Genomic DNA, 19,618 nt, shown 5'->3' on the forward strand with positions numbered 1-19,618 from the left:
ACTTAAAAGTATTATCACTGGTTGCTAGGCAAATCACTCCGTTGCGTTAGGTTCGGGAATCCACGGATCCGTCCTCACTGATGCAGCAGCGCCTGTAGGGCCTGACGCCATTCCACAGGCCAAGTGTTGGCATCCGGATTGATGCTGAGCAGTTGACGCATCTGGAGCACGGTCCGCTGCTTCTGCAGCATGTAGGCGTAGGCCTGGTGACTTAAGACCGGTGTGTGCGACGGCATGGTGGTGGCCGGAAGTGGCGAAGTCACTGGATATTGCGAATGCTGTAGCTGTTGCTGATGTTGCGGCGGGGTGGTGGGCGGTGTGGGAGGCAGGGAGTGGTACTGCGGTTGATGCTGCTGGATCTCCGTCACCTGACGACGCTTTCGCGGCGTGTTTTCGCTGAGGGCGTATGGCCGGAAGAGTGGAGTGGGCGAGGTAGTGGCGACTGCCTCCTTCTCTTTGCCGCTGCTGCTGGCCTTTTTGCTGAACTTCTTGTGAGTGTAGGCGGAGGTCTTGAACTTCTTGTGTGTGTAGCACTCGGTGGTCTGCACTTCGTTCTCATAATCCATGTTTGAAGGTGCCATTCTTGCTTTTGCTTAGGTTTCGATTTCGTATTTATGAGATGTTTTCACGACGGCTGTTAGGGCTCGACTGTGCTCCTGGCTGCTGCGCAACCTAGATTTTATACCCCGGCACGGACGACCTACCTGCGACAGACCTGAAAGAAATTATCATTAAGGCCGACTCTTCGCCTTGTTTATGGGAAAATCTACGTTGACAAAAGGTTGGCATTGTCTGGTCGTGCGGAGAAAAAGGATTTCGGCAACACCCACACTACCTGGCTAGGTACCCTGCTGTTACCTGCTCGCCCGAAGAAAGTCCTTTGTAATTAATTTTTCATTTGCTGCTGCAACGGGCTCGCACCTTCTTTTTCTTTTCTGTCCTCAGGTCAGCCGGGATTTCCTGGAATCCTCCCGAGATACGTTTCTGGGAACAATCAGCTGCCCGGAGATCTGCCAGCGCCTGCGCTTGCCACTCTTTGAAGCCACCTTAGTTCGGATCCTTATCTTGCTTACCGCTAATCTGCCTCATTAAGTTTTGGTTCAAAATTCTCGGTTCTGGATTCTGGGGATGCCGCTGCTTAGTCACAATGGTCATTGAATGGAAATTTATTGGGATTTTCCCGAAATGTTGCGTGTGTGTATAGGGATTCGTTCGTAGAGGGATTTGTGCTACGCGTTTTCTAAGATTCTAAGCACTGTCACAAATAAATTTATAAAGCAATAAAGAGAATCGATCTTAGAAAATGTATCTCTAAGATACATATCATATGTATATATATCCTTGGTCGTTAGTATTTAACTTAATAATAAAATAATAATAAAATATAATGATTAAAGTCTTTTTTTTAAATAAATTAATAAGGCGGAATCAAAGGCTCGTAATATATAGATAAATAATTTTTGGTCTCGGTCAATCCTTGGGATAATCGGATAATTGGACTAAAAAAGCACTTCAGATTTTACAAAAAAAAATAAAAATAACTAAACGGTTACATAGTAGGAAACATGTTACATATAGAATATAAATTTCCAACGAAACAGGAATCTTTACTCTTTCCTGTTTTCTTTTAATACCCAACGCCCCTTTTTGTAGGTCATCAAGATTGTATCACTTGTATCCCGTATTACCGACTCCTTCCGTTCCAGAACAGATGGAAATTGATCAATACATAAAGGAAACAATTAAACAATACCTCAATCTTTCACTATAATACTTTAAGTGAACAAAAAACCCATTTCCCAGCCTGCTTGTTGACTCTACACAGTGAGAAATTGTATTATAAGAAGTGGAGTTTCCTTACAAAAAGCACATTTATTTTGTGTTAATTTTAATTAACCAGAACAGAAAAATAAACTCTTGGATTTTTCTGCCTAAAATAAGAATGAATCCTGATTCCCATTCTAAATTAATTATGGAAGCAAAATAATAATATTTGGTGTCCCTTGTGTATTAATAAACTAATAGTAGAATTATTACAAAATTTTTCCGATTAATCCCTTAATCTTTGTTATAAATTGTATTTATATAAATTACATATACACAACTAATAAAAATAATAAAATAAATAAAACATTGAATAGGTGTAAATAGGTGTTGAAAAGTAAAAACTATGAAAAATAATAATTATTGAATTTAAATAATTTAAACTGGACATTAAATTCGTTTATTTTCATATAAAATTCATAACGTTATTTCTGAATCCCTAACGATCTTGATTTAAATTAAAAAGTGTCTAATTTTTCGCTGTGTTCTCTCAAGGACTGGTCTCAAACCCACCCAAAGATGAATAAAATCCGCTTAGGCGAGGGAATACCGAAATGTGAGAAGCAACCAGCGTTCTTTGACTGCATAAATCAATGGACAAAAGGGCATTGAATGAAACGAAAAATCCGACATAATGCCGGGGACACCGGCAGAAGGAGCATTCAGTAATAGCCGCGGAGTTCTATGGTAAGGGCGATGCCGGAGCAATGGTTTTTCAGCTGTCAGAGGCTGAAGTCAAAGATGCGTGTTTCTCGGATCAATATATCTCGGTATCGAGATCGGGACCGCCAGGCACTGTTTGTCTGCTATTCAGGTGCCACAAAGAAGGCCGAACAATAACGGGCCGGCAGAGAACTTGGCCAAATTGAGCGCCAGGATTACACAGCAGTGATCGAGAGATCCGAGAGATCCCTAGTCGAGGGTCGGGCGAACAGGTAATTCTGTTGAAAACTGTCGGCCATGTAAACAGACGGAGGAACGGACGACAACAACTGGTTTATGACACCCTCGAGACTCCAGGCGAACGAGTGGAAAGGAATGGAACCTACTGGAGAGAATGCCAGCCGGCGGATTAGGGACGCCCTGTTCAGGTAACAGCCGGGACTGCGCGGGTGATTAGTTCGGGACATCTTTGCCGAATGAATGAACTGCGTCGGGGAAATACCTGGACGGAATTCCAGGTACTTGGTGGTGGGAAAATCTTTCGGACTTGGGTCGCTCGCTATTTGTGGGAGGCGCTCGCCCTGATTACCTAGAGTTGCATAAAACGGAATGCCGGGAGGAGGGGCAGCACAGTAGCCACAAAGACATCGAAGCACACACACAGCTATCAATCAATCAATTGGCGATCATAATGGAGAACTACACCCACAAGAAATTCACAGCAGCTCTGAAGCGGAAGCGCAGCCAGGACTCTGAATCTGACGACGATGTGATCTTCGTCATGGAGCAGCCTGGCCAGCGGACTCCCGAGCAGCCCCCATCCAAGCGTCGCTTCTTCCGTCCTTGGCTGGACGAGCCAGAAAAGACAAAGCAGCCGGAGCCGCCGCGCAAGACCATGGTAACACCACCACTGGTGGATCCCACCTACCAGGCCAATATGGTGCGCAGCCACAAGCGACGCCAGCGCAGTCCGCAGGAGCAACTGCGTCGGGATCGCAACACCCTGGCTAGCCTGCGGCACCGGCGATCGCAGCAGCAGCAGCAACAGCTCATCGAGCAGCAATACCTGACGAGTCGGATCCAGCACGAGGCCAACCTGGAGCAGCAGATTCGCCTTAGTCTCTACTATGTGCGGTTTCTTCAGCAGACCATGGCCACCATAGAGCCGTTGCCACCGACGAACCACCAGCAGATGTCCCTTGTCCACCAGGCCACAACCCAACATCCTTGAATGGATATCGACTTGGCGCTGTCTCAGTGCTTTAAGTACTTGTACATATTAATATTAGGAACATCCAAAATGACCTTGTGATTACTTTTAAAGTATTATTTATTTGTTTAATTGACTTAACAATAAAACTAAGAAATTGTTATTTAAATTCTTTTGGCTTCTTTTTATTTGTAGAAGGTAATTGTGAAATATCTCCTTAAGACTTTTTATTTAAATAAGACAAAATCAAGATTGATTTTTGTGAACTAAAGTGTTTGGATACTTAGAGACAGTTCAAAGTTGATGGCATATTTAGAATATGGTTGATCTTGATCTTTAAACAAATGTATATATTTTTGAAAGTTATTTGTTTGGCAAATGAAATTTAAATTAATTATTTATTATTATTATTGATTTGAGGAAGAACATGTAACAACGTAAAGTAAATAAAATAAAAAATTGATAAATTGATTTGAACGCGTATCTTTCCAAGAAGAATTAAACCGCTTGAATAATCTATAAAAAATAAATTACAGGTACGATTCAAAGCCAAGTTTAATAGGGAAATATATCTACATATATTGAGGAAAAAGTCTCTTAACTATATTCCCAATTTACTCAAATTATTATATATCGACTTTGTTTTTTAACGAATGCAAGAGTATAGCTTTGTTTACCGATGTTCATAATTTGAGGAGGGGGTTCTAGTTTCTCATTTCTGATATAAAAAGAATCTCTTAACTATACAATATTCATTAGTAAACAACGATTTATAAAGAGCTATAGAAGTTTTTTATTTTTGGGTGTCCTAATTAAAGTAAACTTTAAACTGGTTTCGGAAAGTGGCCATACACTTAGTCGTACGATATTACGTGCATGCTTATGCATTGACTTAGTGATTCATACAAATAGTAACATGCATGTAAATATATGTAAATGATTTAAAGAGAATAGCGAATAAAATAAATTGTTATTTGAATCGATTTTGTAATATATTATCAAATCCGCATCGACAAATTATCGAATTAACACATCTCGGGAAATACGATAATTTAAATAGTATTGTTTGATTATATCTCTGGCAAGATCCGTGTTTGGATTTATATAATAGGAAATTAAATCATCCTAGTAGTTGAGGTAATACGGAAATGATTATGTCAAGGCATAGTAACGGCATCTGGGAAAACTGGGAAATTATAGGTGACAAGATAGATATCTCTAATACATTATAGATAATTAGTTTTATTGTAAAAACATTAACAAGAAAGAAAGAAGTTCGGAAAACTGAATCTTTTATGTTTTAATCGCCAGAATGTAATTTTAACCAAGGCAGCTATAAACATTACTGAAGGTACGGAACGTTTGCTTATTATTATATTAATTACGTAATAAATTACAAATTGCTCTTATAAAAGATATTTGATAAATCAAGATTTGAAAATATTTAAATTTTTCCACAGAGGGGAAACGTTTCACGTTTCATCGTCGCCATAAATTGACCGAACTAGAAAAAATCCACTACGTCCCCAATCAGGTAAATCTCAACTCAATTCCTGTCATTTTCTAGGGAATTAATACAAAGGATATGACAGAGAGTCGGGCCCGAACTAAGGGCCATGGGACCACGGCCACCCTACACACAACACACGGGATCAAGTAGGTCAATAAAAAGAGACTCGTAGTCGCTCAGTCTAGAACTTTCCTGTTCCGGTGGCCACATTTGGCGGGCACTGCAGGTAAAACACTGAAAAGGATTCAGAACCTTTTGCTGCGACGGCAATTAGTAGTAATCGTTCAGGTCATAAAAAAAATTCGTTAATCCATTCGCGGCGATTACACTATTACCTAACACGGGATGCGTTAATCCCCTTTGTTGACAGACCCGGGACAAATGGGTTTCCCTTGGGCTACCTGTAGGTCCAGGACATGTCTGCATATAAACAGGATATCAAGCTCAGGAGCAATCATTCAGCAAGCATTCGCCAAGCGAGCAACATCACACAAGCCAAGTTATCCAACTCGAACCATAAAATGGAGAGCACAACGAACTACGCCCACAAGAAGTTCGCCGTTAGCAAGCGCAAGCGGGACTCGGACCATGAGGACAAGGAGAACAATTTCCAGCATACAATGGAGCAGCCTATCAGCAAGCGCCGCCAGGTCCAGGGATTCTTCCGACCATGGCTGGACAACGAGCAGAACCAGTCGCAGGGAGCAACGTCCCCCGTTCCTGTGCCCAAGCCACCCGTCAGCCAGTATCATGCCAACATGGTGCGTCATAGACAAGCGAAGCGCCAGCGCAGTCCCAAGGAGCAGCAGCGTCGGGATCGCAACACGCTGGCCTGCCTGCTCAGCCGGCGAGCCAAGCAGGCGCAGGAGGAGCAAATGAGCCAGCAGTACGAGCAGTATCGGAGACACAATGCCGCCATGCTGGAGCAGCAGGTGCGCCTCAGCCTTTACTACCGCCAGATCCTTCAGCAGGCGGTTTTCCAGCGCGCCATAGCCCCAGCCCCCGGTCATGTTCTGCCCCAGCAGCAGCAGCAATTCCTTCAGCAAATGGCCCTCTCACAGCAGATGCTCATCTTTGGTGGTCAGCACTGACCACTGACCGGGAGAGCGACATATTCAGCGACTATGGACAGCCCAATAATGTGATTTAGTTTTTAAGCCTTAATTTATTTATTGTTGACTATGAAATAAATTCTACAAATTAATTCAAAATTTCGGTTTTTGTTTACATTAAATTTTGGGGGTTTTATATTTTTTAAATATGGTAAAAAAGATGAGCCTTCAACTTTGAGCAGTCCAAAGATTTAATGATTTATTTAAAATTTAAAAGAAGCCCTCGAAATTGCAGTTAATTATAATATTTGTTTTGTAAGAAGCCTGCACTTCATTTAAAATATTTATTGGTTTTTGCTTTCATAGTTTGATTTATATATTTCATTTAAAAAGTAATAATAATCTCTAAATAATAATAATCTCTCAAATAATGATTCAGAATACATTGCTTGCTGTTCATTAAAAAAACCAAAGTTTTGCGGTTGGTGTAATCTCTTTGTATTACAGATTAAGCAAATAACATACACACTTAATGGCACACTCATGGAAATTACTACAATCCTGTTTACAACGGGTTTATTTTACAGGGTGCTAATGACCGTAAACGTCTTACAATTTAATTTGTAATTTATTTATCATGCAATTTAAATATTTCTAATCGAAGTCCAGTTCCTCAGAAAGTAATTACAAAATTGTTAATAAGCTGGTAAGAAGATCTTTAACAAGATCTGCTGTCTAATAAAAATATTAAAAATATTCAAGCCTTTTCTGGTGACTCATTCAAATGAATATTTTCCAGCTAAGTTCAACAAGTTTTAGTACGTTCTTAAAAAGTGTTGTCAAGGTTCAAGCCCGAAAACAAAGAACAATATTGAGACACAGCTGAGCTTTTGCCATTGCCCTCGATCCACGTAAGCAATGGCTCGCAGTAAATATTGACAGAAATCGGATGTGAGATATATATACATATATAAACATCTATTCAAGCCTCTAAAGGGGCACGAAAAGCTTCAAGTTCAAGCCCCGTTGTGACGCAGAGTTTTGCAAGCGTTAAACCTGTAGCGCAGAAGTGCAGTTTTCAATGTTAAGCAAGCTGGCCAAAAGCAGATCAACACAACTCGACAATTAGCCGAAACTGATGTTGGCGCGGCACAAGTGCAAAGTGGTTTATTGGGTTGCCATGGCCTGGCCGCCACGGAAATTTTCTGCACTTGGATTTTCATAGGAAGTCGAGAGCCGAGAGCCAGCAGTATCAAATGGCCCACAATGAAAATTAAAAGTAATTAACTGCGGTTGCGCAATGCCAAAAGAGTTAATTACGTCTGGGAGGGACTTCCCCCTGCCGCCTGAACACTCAAATTAAGTAAAGCTCTTATTTTTCACTCAGTGCAGTCAGGCCCGGATTCAGTTGGCTGCATTTTTAGCGGGGGCTCTCCGAGCTCAACACAAGTTGTGTCCATGTTTACAAATATTTTCTTTGACTGATAATCGGAACTTCCTTGTAGGCCATTGATTTTCTGCTTGGTGGAGCCATTATGCAACTTGAGTTGACTGCGAGCAGGTTGCCGTTTGATCGAGTGAAAGCGCACTCGTCTGCAAAAATAAAAGTAGAAATTAAGGCATAGTTAAAGCCTCTAATTAGGCCGTTACCTAATTTCCAACCAAGCAGGACGAGGAGAATTCAAGTTCGCAAGCATACAATGTATGTGGCCAAGTGGGAATGAATTGGGAATGTAGATCGAGAGGAAAAGCCTGAAATGATATATATTATAAAAAATGCTGTAAGCTTCGAGGTATCGAAATTTCTGGTATAAAAATATATCATAATAAAATTAAGTTAAATATAAAAGTTTCGCAACTTTAAAATATTTATTTATATAAACACAATTTTAGTTAGATAAAACGATTAAATATATAAACACAATTTTAGTTAGATAAAACGATTAAAAATAAACTTAAAAAAAAGTAATATAATTAAAGTTTTGTTTGACAAAAAGTCAACAAGAAACTAAGCAAATAACAAGTGACAAATATTTTCTGTATAGGCAATTGAGCGGTTTTTGTTTGTTTAAAAATTTGTTTAAGCTTTAAAAGGTTGCCTAACGAACTTAATTTTTAGCTCGCAAATTTGATTGATGTCTTAAGTGTTAGTTAATAAAAATAATAATAAAATAGCCAATAGTCAAATTGGTTTTAGCTTGATTTAATTGATATATTTATTTTAGACACACGTTTAAAAGTCATATGTAAAAACATATATGAAAACCATTGAAAATTAATTATTTATATAAATTCTATATTTTTATTAGTAGTAATCCAATAAAACTATATAAATTAAAGGAAATATAATCCTTTAATTTATATAGTTTTATTGGATTACTACTTATCATCAAAAAAGACACAGACTAGCGACTGAAGCGAACGTTTTATCAAATGATATATAATAAAATAAAATGAAATAATCATATTTGTATCGGTATTTAGCGCTATAACGATTGTAAGTCAGTATTACACATGTAAAGTGTAACCTTTGGCGTGACCGATATTATTAACCAGGCTTAAAATATGTCTACAGCTACGAGACTACGAGACAACTAGCTTGTATTTCTGGTTAGTTATAGTTGAAGTGCAATGAAGATAGATGAGGGATGGATGTACAAAGATAAAAGTTATTACTCAGACCGTTCCACCCCATTCCATTTCCATAGTTGCAGTTTTGATCGGTCTACTTTGTTGTCTTTGGGTAGGGATTGTAGAGGGAATAACCCAGCTTTTTAAGGGTACTGTGGATGTGACCAAATTAATACCCGCTCTGATGAGTTCGCAAGAATCGTTCTTAAAAATTGTGGACGCCTGTATACCCGACTCTAAGGGAGAAGCGTAGAAGGAAGCCCTAGAATGGCTCAGTTAATTGCCAAAATTTTAGATATTTAAAAATTCGAGATGCTTCCTATAAATAATAAATACCATGAAACCGTTTACATATTTTAGTACTCGGGTCAACGATGTGAAAAATAAAAGTATGTCTTATAATTAGTATAAAATCTTTGATATTTATTATCGGGTAATAATGTACAAGCTTACAACTAATATTTGGCATTCATAATCTAATTATATTATTTAGCTTCTAAAGATGGCCTTTGATTCTTAAACAAATTTAACAACATAAACTTAAATAAATTATTGGTGGTTATAATTTACAAGAGAGCTTTGATTAACGTTCCTGAAGCCTACACCTGCTCCTGGCTAATGGCTCCGATTAGGTAGTCAATGGAAAAGTTTCTCCTTGTGTTTCCCACCCTGACTACCTTGGGCGAGGGCTGCTGGCATTGATTTACCCGCTCGACGAGTAGCTTCAGCTGATCCAGATAGACCTTGGTACGCAGGCTCTGCTCGGCCATTTCGTGGTGGGTCTTGAGAAACTGATCGTACTCCTCCTGGATCTCCAAGTCGTCGATCTTCTTCTTCCGCCGGCTCAAGCGGCAGGCCATGGTGTTCTTGTCCCGGCGCTCCTGTTCCTTCGGTGTGCGTTCCTTCTTGGGAAACTTTCTCACCATGTTGACGTGGTACTTGCAGATGTCTCTGATGGCGTTGACGTTGATCGGGCTGGGCGATGGCAGAGAGATGTCCGAGGATACGGATGCGGAGGATGAGGCCAGGCGCCGACGCTTGGGCACAGGCGAAAACTGGGTGTCCTGGTCGCTGAAGCACAAGCTGGAGGACATCTCTTCTGAGGCTCTACGAATGCCTGAGCTGCTGGAGATGCTGCAGGGAGTGCTGCTCCGGGATATGAGCTCCTCCTTTATGAGCAACGCAACCTTATCAACGCTTCGGCCCACATCGAACTTCTTGTGGCGATAGATGAGATGGCTGAATGACTGCATGTTGTCTTCTCGAAGTCTCTGGATTGACTGATGGTCCAGTGGGTGGTTCCGTCGTTTTATATACTTTAAGCCCTTATCTCGCGCATCCCAAATGATTATGTTTATGATCTTGTTTACACAAATCGGAGGAGTCGCCATTTTTCCTTTTTGCAAAACGAAAACAAAGTTATAAATGACGCTGATTTGCCTGCGCACGCGCACCGGTCGCGCCATCCCTTTCGCACTCGCCCGTCCTTACCTACGCCCACATGCTGACCTCCGACCCGTTGAGCGTCTCTGCAACATGTTTGTTCCTGTCCAACGGCACAGCATGCAGTAATCCGCTCATTCAATTTGTGTTTGTTCCTCTTTTTCAAATTTCTTTGTTCATCTTTTTCTACATTGTTATCGGGGTTACCGAAACGAATTCGCATTCCCATATTCAATGTGCTGATAAGATGTGGCTTTGGGTGTTCTTTTAGACAGATTAATGGCTGGTTTTGGGGTTCCCCCTTGTGCCATGTCTGCTACAATTGAGATAAGTGAGGACAGAGTACCATTACCACGTCCGGAGATAAAAGAAAAATGGTTGCTTGGTTACTTAGGGGGAGGGACTCGACTCAAGTCGGTGAGTTCTTTTCTACGATAATTAGTATTCATATAATTTTAAAATTTAGGTTTTTATTTTTATAAAAATCGAAGGACTATATTGTAGTTAAAACGACCAAAAAATGTATGGGGAATTAATATTAAAATTTATTTAACTTTGCTATTTATGAACATAAAAGCATATACATATGTATAATATCATTAGATATGCAAACTGCTCCTTCCTTGTTAGATTAGAAACATTGACTATTGATTTTACCAATATTATTTATTAATGTTATAATAATTAGCATAAGTAATTATTAATTAATATTAAATTAAGGTATGTCAGCTTTGATTACTTCTGAAACTATTGCAATCTAATATTCCCCTTCGAAGAACTTTGAATACACAAATAAGATGAAGAAGCTAAGGTGTAACTGTCATAAGACTTTTAAGTGCAATATCTCATTTGCATTGTGAATCAATACATAGATATTGACTTGGTCATGGTTGATTTAAAATACTTAACAGACACTTCAATTAGGCGCTCGTGGAAAAACTTGTTTGCAAAATGATTATATTCTTTTATACAGGGGCAAAATATGTAAATAAGTAAAGAAATCTTAAAACCCTTTCTGGCTCTCTGTAGCAACATTATAAACAATACTCCAATATTATGCTAAGTTAATATTTTCTTAATTTGGTTTTTAGTATATAAAAGCCCTTAACTTAATTTTATGTCATTTTGGAACAGCCGGCACGCTGATAGTGTAAACTTTTGTTCTTCAATCCCTGCAGTATCAGAAAATATAAACAAAAACTATTTTCGCGCTCTCTTTGTTAAGCGATTTGCCCAATTTTTCTTATAAATCGAATGGCATTAGCTTATCCTTCCATTTTAAGACTAACAACACGAAGTCGACCGACCCGAACAGTAAGAGATTCCGCTCCCGTTTATCTCTTTTAAGCAATCTTGTCTAGTACCACCAGGCCCTCGACATCAGTAGATATCAGGACGGTAAAAAATGTAAATATTTTTGAACTATATGTATTATCTTTGAGAGTATTAAATACAAGAAATCTAAAAGGTAAATAATGGATTTTATTTGTAATTTGCTTGGATGGTATACCATGAAGATTGTACCTTACTTCTCTGACAAATAAAAATCATGTTTCGGTTGACTTGTCATCAATGTCTTTGTTTCATTGAATAAAAGACCTCAAGAGTTATCAGGCGAATAATAACTTGTTTAGGAAGAAGAGTTATAAAGTGAAAATAGTGTAATTCTTTAGATGAATTATATTTTAACTTAATAGTTTAATTTTTTAAATTATTTTATTTCGCTTTGTTTACATAACTTTTTCTTAGCAAACTTCCCTCATAATGTATGGTTAGCTTTAACCGATAATGCTAGAAATCAAGGTACCAGGTCACCCTATTGAGTGACCTGTTTTGATTACAAGGCTGCTATGCAATCGGGACCAAGCTCTGGGAACTCACTTGTCACCGAAGCTACAAAAGACGAGGAAACATCAACGGACAGCTGCCGGTAGCTAGCGGTAGTCGGGTCGAACCGGGTCGGAATGGGTCGAGCTTAGCAAAATCCAATGGCTGGGTGGCATCAGCTTCACGACTCTCCGAGGGAATTTAATAACGTCGTTTGTATTTCACTGCTGACTTTTGCATTCGCTTTGTTTTCTACAGCTGACGTCGCCGACGACGTCGTCGTCATCATTAGTTTCAAGCTATTTTTATTTCCCGCCCCTCGGTCCGCCCCAAAAATCCCTATTATTTACTAATGCTGCGCATCAGTGTTTGTGTATTGCGTTTTGTCTTTGGTCTGGCACACTGGATTTGATTGGTTTTGCTGTTTTGCTTTCTTGCCATAAATAAAAAGCCAGCGTTCGCGGGAGCTCTCAGACGTCGATTAGCACTTGCATCGGCCAGGCTTAATATTCAACCGGCTTTTTGATAACCGATAACAGTTTTTGAAATATATTCTTTATTCTACTTGGAAAAATGTGGAGAATATTTTGTGCTTTCGTTTTCATTTCAATTTCCGGCATTAATGCGGCAGAAGATGTGGGAATCGAGTTGCCACATGTGGAATTCAAGCCGGTCCGGGAATTGTGTGAGTTTCTTACATTATAGTGAAGTAAATAAGTGAAAAAAAATAATTTAAAAAATTAGTAAAGGTGTTGACAAATTATTTTATATTCAATTTAATGACAAATCTAATTTATAATGAAGTTGTTAACTTAAAAAGAATAAAGGAGGTCAGATATTTAAACTTTTTATTGATTATCAAAGCTTAAAAAACATTTTTTCGGGAATGGTTTTAAAAATGAGAATAGAGAATTTATTTTAGCATAATTTAAAAATTTGTAATATATATAATATATTTATAAAATCTTAGCTGCTCAAAACATTCTTGAAGTGACTTCTTAATAGATTTAGGCTTTAAAAACAATTATAGAAGTCCTACATTATTTATTATTATTTCTGATCATCATTGTTGTTGTATGTTCAGTTTGTTCAATCGCAAAAAAACAAAAAAAGTAGGCAATGATTATTTTGTAAATAGGAATGCTTTATTTGTGTAACAAAAAGTATGCAATACCTTAACCCTAATTACTTTATGTTGTTCTGAGATGGTCTGCTTATAATGTTTAAAACAACAATCCACAGATGAAAATATTTAATTTCTGTATTATATTAATTTTATTTTTTAGATATAAACTAGATTTATTTTAGTAACTGGAAGATGAGCCTTAATGTATTACTGCAAAACTATTTTGTAATCATTTGCCTCATCAGTAGACCTTTGGCTTTTGTTATAAACTGTCTTAACCGAGAAGCTTTAAATTTTAAAAATGTTTATTATTTTAAAAATAAATTTTCTTTTATAATTTGACACTTTAGTAGACCTTGAGATGTTGTCGTAAACTATATTAGTTTAAATTTTAGGTTCAACGTCATTTCGTCTAGATCTGATAGCAGTAATTGTGTGAAGCACGCAATTTTGTGTGAATTTTATAACAAAGCATTATCTACGAGTATCTGCGAGTCAAAGTTCCGAAACAAATTACCTTTATTACTTACAAGTGCACAAAAGTTAGTTATCTAATTGGAATAAAATTGTACAAATCGTAACTAAACATCTTACGAGACTTGAAGCAAGAATTGTGCCCAAAGTGCTAATGGTTAATTAAGTCCACGTTTGGAGAAGAAATATGCAAGGAAAATGTCTAATTAAACAATTAATATTCTAGCCCCGAAAACAGAATAATAAAATTACCCGTATGTAGATAGGACAATTGTAATAAAAATATTAAACACATTATAAAGACAAATTTGATTGATATATCTATATTTTCTTATATATTCATTAAAAGAATGTTGTGATGATGACATAAATAATAGAATTTATGCAAACAAGTAGAAAGAAATTGCGTTTAAATTTAATTTTGACAAATTTGCTTACTTTATTAAGATAATATTAATATTAAACAAAATTTAAGAAATATTTAAATAGTGGTAACATATTACTTTCCGTAAGTTCTTTATTTTCTTTGCTATTTTAATTAAAAATAAATCAAATTATTTTTATCAGCATGATTAATTTAAATAAAAACTCATAAATTAGAAGTCAATTTATTTTAAAAATATTTAAAAATATATATTTATTTGCATAAAAGTATGTCTCATTGTATTGTTAAACTCTCTTAGTTTTTTTTTTTTTTTGGTTTGCACATTAGACTGATGATTTATTTGGACGATGAACAGCGTTAAATTAAGATTGTCATGCTGATAAGTAATATCTTTAAGCAGTTTCTTGCCGAAAATAAACGCCTGAAATAAAGTGCTATTTAAAGTACCTCATTGGCCAAAACAACAATTGCAATTGTTGGTTTTAGACTTTAATTGTTGACCGAGTCAGACATCTCTGTAGATATAAATAAGACATGCTTATGGGAGCATATAAAAATAAATTGTTGAAGAATTGTCAAACGAGTTTGCTGCTTCAGTCTTTTGCCTGGAGCCGGCACTTCCGGTGTCGACCTTCTCCCAAGGTACATTTACCAAAAGCCACAATTACGAAAGCATTTAAAGCGAAACGAACTTGATACGATTCAAAACGATTTCAATTAAATTCATGAATTATCGCTCAAATCGCCAACAAAATCAAATTCAAATCCAAACAACAAATAAATTGCGCATGACGCTGACCGAGCGGCCTGAATATTCTCGATTAGAAAAATGTCACGTTCTGAGAGCATAAGCACATTGATCACACACGGCCTATGACTAACGCTTATGTTGAAATTACATAGAATCTGTCAAGGTTCCTCGTACGTACTAATTATATTCGCTTGACATTCGACAGCTAACGATATTCCGACATGTCGGGAGGGCGACCTGAACATAAACGAGTGCATCAAACAGGGCCTTCAGCAGATAACTCCACGCATGAAGTACGGCATCAGCGAGCTCAACATCCCGCCCCTCGATCCCTTCGAGATGGGTAAGAGTTCTTACAACTACAATGCCGGCGTGCTCCAGGGGCGCATTTCCATGAAGAAGGTGGTCGTCCGCGGCCTGAGCGACGGCATCGTCGACAAGGTCGATTTCCGGCTGAAGAACAGGCGCGTCCGGATGGAGATTCTCTCGCATGTGCCACAAATTCTGGTTGAGGGCTTCTACAAGGCAGACATTAAGCTGAACGACCTTAAGCTCAACCCTAAAGGTGCTTTCAACATAACCATGAGTAAGTTAATACGAAGAATCCCATAGAAAAACAATATATAAAAATTCTTCTTTTTATTGCAGCCAATGTTGCTATGAGGGCAAGACCCATGGGAGAACTATTTGACCGTGATGGCCACACATATCTGCGTCTGACTAAACTGGAGACTGAGCCCAAGGTGGAAGACCTGCACTTCTATGCCAATGGCCTGGTGCCTGATCCCGCTCTGAGTAAGTGCCTGCCAAAATGTTGCTTCTTTCGTATTCATACTAAATTTTATCTTTCTGTTCAGACGATGTCATCTTGGACTTTATCAATCAGTATTGGCGCCAGCTCTATCAGGCCATGCTCCCCGAGACGTTAGCCACTTGGCAGCCCCTGATTTTGAAGTCAACGAATGACTTTTTCGATGCGTTACCATTCGATATGCTTGTTACCAAGAATTAGGTTCTGTGGCATTACTTTGGTAGCCGCCCCCTTTCTCCTACTTGCTTTACTCAAGACGTTATCATTTGTTTTTTAATGCAATAAAGTTTACTATTAATTTTAATTATTCATTTAAATTTAAATGCTGACCATAATACTTATTAATCACATTAATCATAACCGATAAATGTATATACATAAATATTGGAGGAATCTAATTTGCCGGACAGGCAACGAAAGCAGCCACAAGTTCTTTTAAGACAGAATTTCCGAAAAATATATATTGAAGAGATTCGCAGCCACAAGTTCTCCACTAATATGCATACATACAGATATCATGAGATTACCAGGAGAAACTAGAACCCTCATCCATATTCAAATACTCCTGCCAATCTTCAACTGCTGTAAAATATAGATGGAACCGGAGTGTCGCTGATTACACGTTTCATTATAATAAGGAGAGGGGTCAACCTCAAATAAATTTCTGCAATCACACAACAATTGAACACACATTAAACATTCATATTGTTATCTTATCTACAAATGAACATAGTCCGACATTTTCTGATAATGTGCCTAGGGCAATGTGAGTTCTAGGTCCTAGAATATAGTTTTATTTATATAAGGGCTTATATGATTATACAGACTAGCTGTAAGCTTAGACTTTCAAATGCGCCAGCCGATAATTACTTAAAGTGACACTGAAAGTTTGATTATTATTTATAAACAACTAACTTTAGAGAGGCATCCCACAAAGTAAGACACTATTCTAATATTTACACTGTGTATGACTACTTTGAAGAAAGTATAAATAATGAGACTCCGATAATGATGTTCTATTAAAATGGAATATGTTAAGAAGCCAATTAGAATTAAATAATTAAGAAAACTATAATATATGTATACCTTTTGAATGGACACTCATCGAGTCAACTTTAAGAGCAAAGCAAATTTGCGTTTCTGGTTTGTTTTGAGAGCTAAGTTCAGGCACCGATATGACTCACCTATGAGAAGCTTTTCTTTAGGCTTGATTTGGCAGCCCTTCGAATCCACCAATTATCGACTGTCTGAATATCCAAAATAGGCAAACCCCTTGATTATCCGTATATTCATTGTGGGTAATTATTATAAGTATTTATGGCAAATCATCGTTGTCATTTATTTTATGCCTTCAATAATTTTTTTCTACTTAATAATACGACATTATAAATCAGAGGACGGAGCCGGTTTTGTGATCAGTCAAAGTCTAACTGTTTGCCGGAAAATGTTTCACTAATTTACAAGTAAAATACACTCCGCTTAGCAAGAGCAAAGTGAGTTAGCTAGTCTCTAGTCTCAGACTTGTGCAATGTGCAGCTTTGTGCTAATTTTGAGAATAAAATAGCCCGGTTCTGGGTCCGAGCGCTTCAGTTGTTGATTGACGTTCTAGCCGCCGCCGTCTGAAAGTTGTCCGTGACCAAAAAGGATTATCCCAATTTAGTGGAGTGTAGTATAGATTGTATATAGTTTGTATAGTATACGCACATAAAAGCAATGCATTGCGTCGTTGGAATGCTGTGCCTGCTGGCCTTAGGCGCCACTGCGGCCCCCACGGCCACAAAAATCCTAGATGGTAAGAATCTGTCTAGTATATAGTGTTCAGTGCGCTTTTAATACGATTTTGGCAAACGATTTACGTTAAAGATCTGCCAAAGTGCATGGCCACAGATGATCAGCTGGGAGAGTGCGTCAAGCAAATATTCAATACGTTAACGCCGCGCCTCAAGGACGGCAATCCCGACTTGAAGATTCCGCCCTACGAACCCTTTAACCTGAATCGCACCAGTTTCCAGTACTCCAGCGGCACTGCCAACGGTCGCATAACAGTGCGCAATGCCAAAATCTACGGATTTAGCGCCAACACGGCCAAGGACGTTAGTGTCAAAGTCAACAAGGACAAGGTCAAGCTGCGACTGGTCACCTACATGCCCAAGCTGAACATAGTGGGCAGCTACAAGGCCGACTTGCAGGTGAACCAGCTGCAGCTGAAGCCTAAAGGAGACTTTAATGTGACACTGAGTGAGTAGGAGTTGGTTTGGTTTATCTCTAAAGGTCCTAAATGGGTTTATGTCCTTGCTTTCAGAGGATGTGGAGACAACGACACTCACCGATGGAGAAATATACACAAAGGATGGTCACCGATATTTCCGACTTAAGAATATCGACACGAAGCCAAAGATTGGAGACTTGGTCATTAAGGCCAATGGAATTTTTGCTGATCCGGAGCTGGGTAAGTTTGTAGTTTAGTTTAATATATATTTAAATTAAATTTAACTTTAATATTTTATAACAATTTAAAATCAATTTGTTTGGAGAAACCTTTTTAAGTTTAAAACAGATGGACCCTTGTATAATCCTGCCATATATTATATCAAAAACCATTAGTAAATACGAACTGTACATTTGAGAGAATTCCAGCCATATAGTTTTATAACTGAGCAATTTATTTGCTTTAATAGCTGGGATTAATGCAGCGATGATGGCGAATTATTATAATAGCTTTTATGAGTGCATATATTAAGATGAATATGGAGGGGACTATTTGTATAATTAGGAACCCCTACTTACGGCTTTAATGACAGCAATATAACTGATCAAGTAAACTTTATAGGCTAGGGGAGAAAACAAAGATAAATAAGAATATTTCAGTGTATTATAACTCACTCGCCTTAACAACCCTTCTATCGAGGGCAACTTGATTTCAACCTATGTATCTAGTATATATCTCTATATATCTCTCTTAATACTCTTAAATAATTTTATAAACTCATACTAACTCGCAATTTTTTGTTTATTTTTACAGATCAAATCGCCCTGAATGTGGCCAATCAGTATTGGCGCGATATCTACGGCATAATGCTGCCAGAGACGCGACAATATTGGCAACCTCTGGTGCTGCGTATGTTCAACGAGGCTTTGGAACTGGTTCCCATCGACCAGTTTCTTAACGAGGAGCAAAGTTAATTATGGACCTTGTGATGATCGCTTTAATACTAATAAATGGTTCCATTGCATTAACTGCAATTAAATGATAATTATTGTTAAATTGGTAATCGTTCATTCTAGGCGCCATTTGCCTCAACGCGGGATTGAAAATTCAAAAAACAAGTTTTATTGGTTTTTTCATGCCCTAGTTAAGCGCGTAAATTCATTCACAATTACAAGTATTTTCAAACCCCTGCCAGTTGGGTGACCTAATAATAATAGCGATAATGGGTTAAGTGCACCACCTCGACGGTTGACCTTGACTGGACTCTATGATTCGTGGAGATTGTGGAACATTTCCAGCTCAAGTGATAAAAATGAAATTAAGCAAGATTGAGCCGCTAAGCTAAAGTGGTTTTGCAATTTATTATTTAGTTGGGCCGAAATCCCGGCGGTACTGCAATACCGGGCCAACCCGCGACAGAGGTGGAGCAAGCTCCTAGCACTCCGTCTGTTTCCAAAAATCAGTTTAACATTTGTTGTCCTCCAATGGAGGAACTATCAGATGTTAAGCTGATAAGAACAGATACTACACTTTGATCTTAGCCATAAGGCCGAGAAGCGATAACTGGAAACGGCAAAACACCAGGCTCTCCATGCACAAAGTGCTTTAACTAGTTGGGAATTATAGATGTGAAAGTAGAGAAAGTTTGTATATAACAATACCTGGCCTACCTTAGGGGTTGGTTGACTTCAGGTAGCTGCTC

The 19,618-nt window shown here is 38.2% G+C and overlaps 5 protein-coding genes and 1 non-coding gene across 10 annotated transcripts; 4 read left to right on the forward strand and 2 right to left on the reverse strand.

Moving 5' to 3' along the window:
* Position 1: 1 nt before the first annotated feature.
* On the reverse strand, positions 2-17,140 carry LOC108072541 (uncharacterized). Of its 5 annotated transcripts, none has more exons than XM_070289103.1 (3): positions 16,892-17,140; positions 859-1,122; positions 2-715 (listed from the first exon to the last, which is right to left on the reverse strand). In XM_070289103.1, exon 3 carries the CDS (start codon positions 579-581, stop codon positions 75-77), a length of 507 nt encoding a protein of 168 aa, XP_070145204.1. In that variant the 5' UTR covers positions 582-715; positions 859-1,122; positions 16,892-17,140; the 3' UTR covers positions 2-74. The 5 variants fall into 5 exon arrangements, 2 of the variants coding, with proteins under 2 accessions (XP_070145204.1, XP_017019334.1); XR_011445890.1 differs by lacking the exons at positions 2-715; positions 859-1,122 and adding exons at positions 7,632-7,852; positions 7,910-8,011; XR_001770622.2 differs by lacking the exons at positions 2-715; positions 859-1,122; positions 16,892-17,140 and adding exons at positions 7,632-7,852; positions 7,910-8,011; positions 8,666-8,692.
* On the forward strand, positions 2,791-3,818 carry LOC108072534 (uncharacterized). The gene has a single exon (XM_017163707.3). It carries the CDS (start codon positions 3,179-3,181, stop codon positions 3,716-3,718), a length of 540 nt encoding a protein of 179 aa, XP_017019196.1. The 5' UTR covers positions 2,791-3,178; the 3' UTR covers positions 3,719-3,818.
* Positions 5,645-6,298, forward strand: LOC108072536 (protein Mabiki). Its single transcript, XM_017163711.2, has one exon. The coding sequence runs from the start codon at positions 5,729-5,731 to the stop codon at positions 6,296-6,298; it is 570 nt and encodes a 189-aa protein (XP_017019200.1). The 5' UTR covers positions 5,645-5,728.
* Jhbp14 (Juvenile hormone binding protein 14) lies at positions 12,626-16,129 on the forward strand. Its single transcript, XM_017163665.3, has 4 exons — positions 12,626-12,845; positions 15,102-15,482; positions 15,545-15,691; positions 15,754-16,129. Exons 1-4 carry the CDS (start codon positions 12,734-12,736, stop codon positions 15,906-15,908), a joined length of 795 nt encoding a protein of 264 aa, XP_017019154.1. The 5' UTR covers positions 12,626-12,733; the 3' UTR covers positions 15,909-16,129.
* A 137-nt stretch (positions 17,141-17,277) lies between the features above and the next one.
* Jhbp13 (Juvenile hormone binding protein 13) lies at positions 17,278-18,961 on the forward strand. The gene is made up of 4 exons (XM_017163675.3): positions 17,278-17,499; positions 17,571-17,945; positions 18,010-18,156; positions 18,730-18,961. The coding sequence occupies exons 1-4, from the start codon at positions 17,421-17,423 to the stop codon at positions 18,888-18,890; spliced, it is 762 nt and encodes a 253-aa protein (XP_017019164.1). The 5' UTR covers positions 17,278-17,420; the 3' UTR covers positions 18,891-18,961.
* Positions 18,962-19,281: 320 nt separating this feature from the next.
* LOC121502518 (U2 spliceosomal RNA) lies at positions 19,282-19,477 on the reverse strand. Its single transcript, XR_005991036.1, has one exon. It is a non-coding gene; the product is annotated as a U2 spliceosomal RNA (small nuclear RNA).
* Positions 19,478-19,618: the final 141 nt, after the last annotated feature.

The sequence above is a fragment of the Drosophila kikkawai genome, chromosome 2L (assembly GCF_030179895.1).
Source record: "Drosophila kikkawai strain 14028-0561.14 chromosome 2L, DkikHiC1v2, whole genome shotgun sequence".
Classification (NCBI taxonomy): domain Eukaryota; kingdom Metazoa; phylum Arthropoda; class Insecta; order Diptera; family Drosophilidae; genus Drosophila; species Drosophila kikkawai.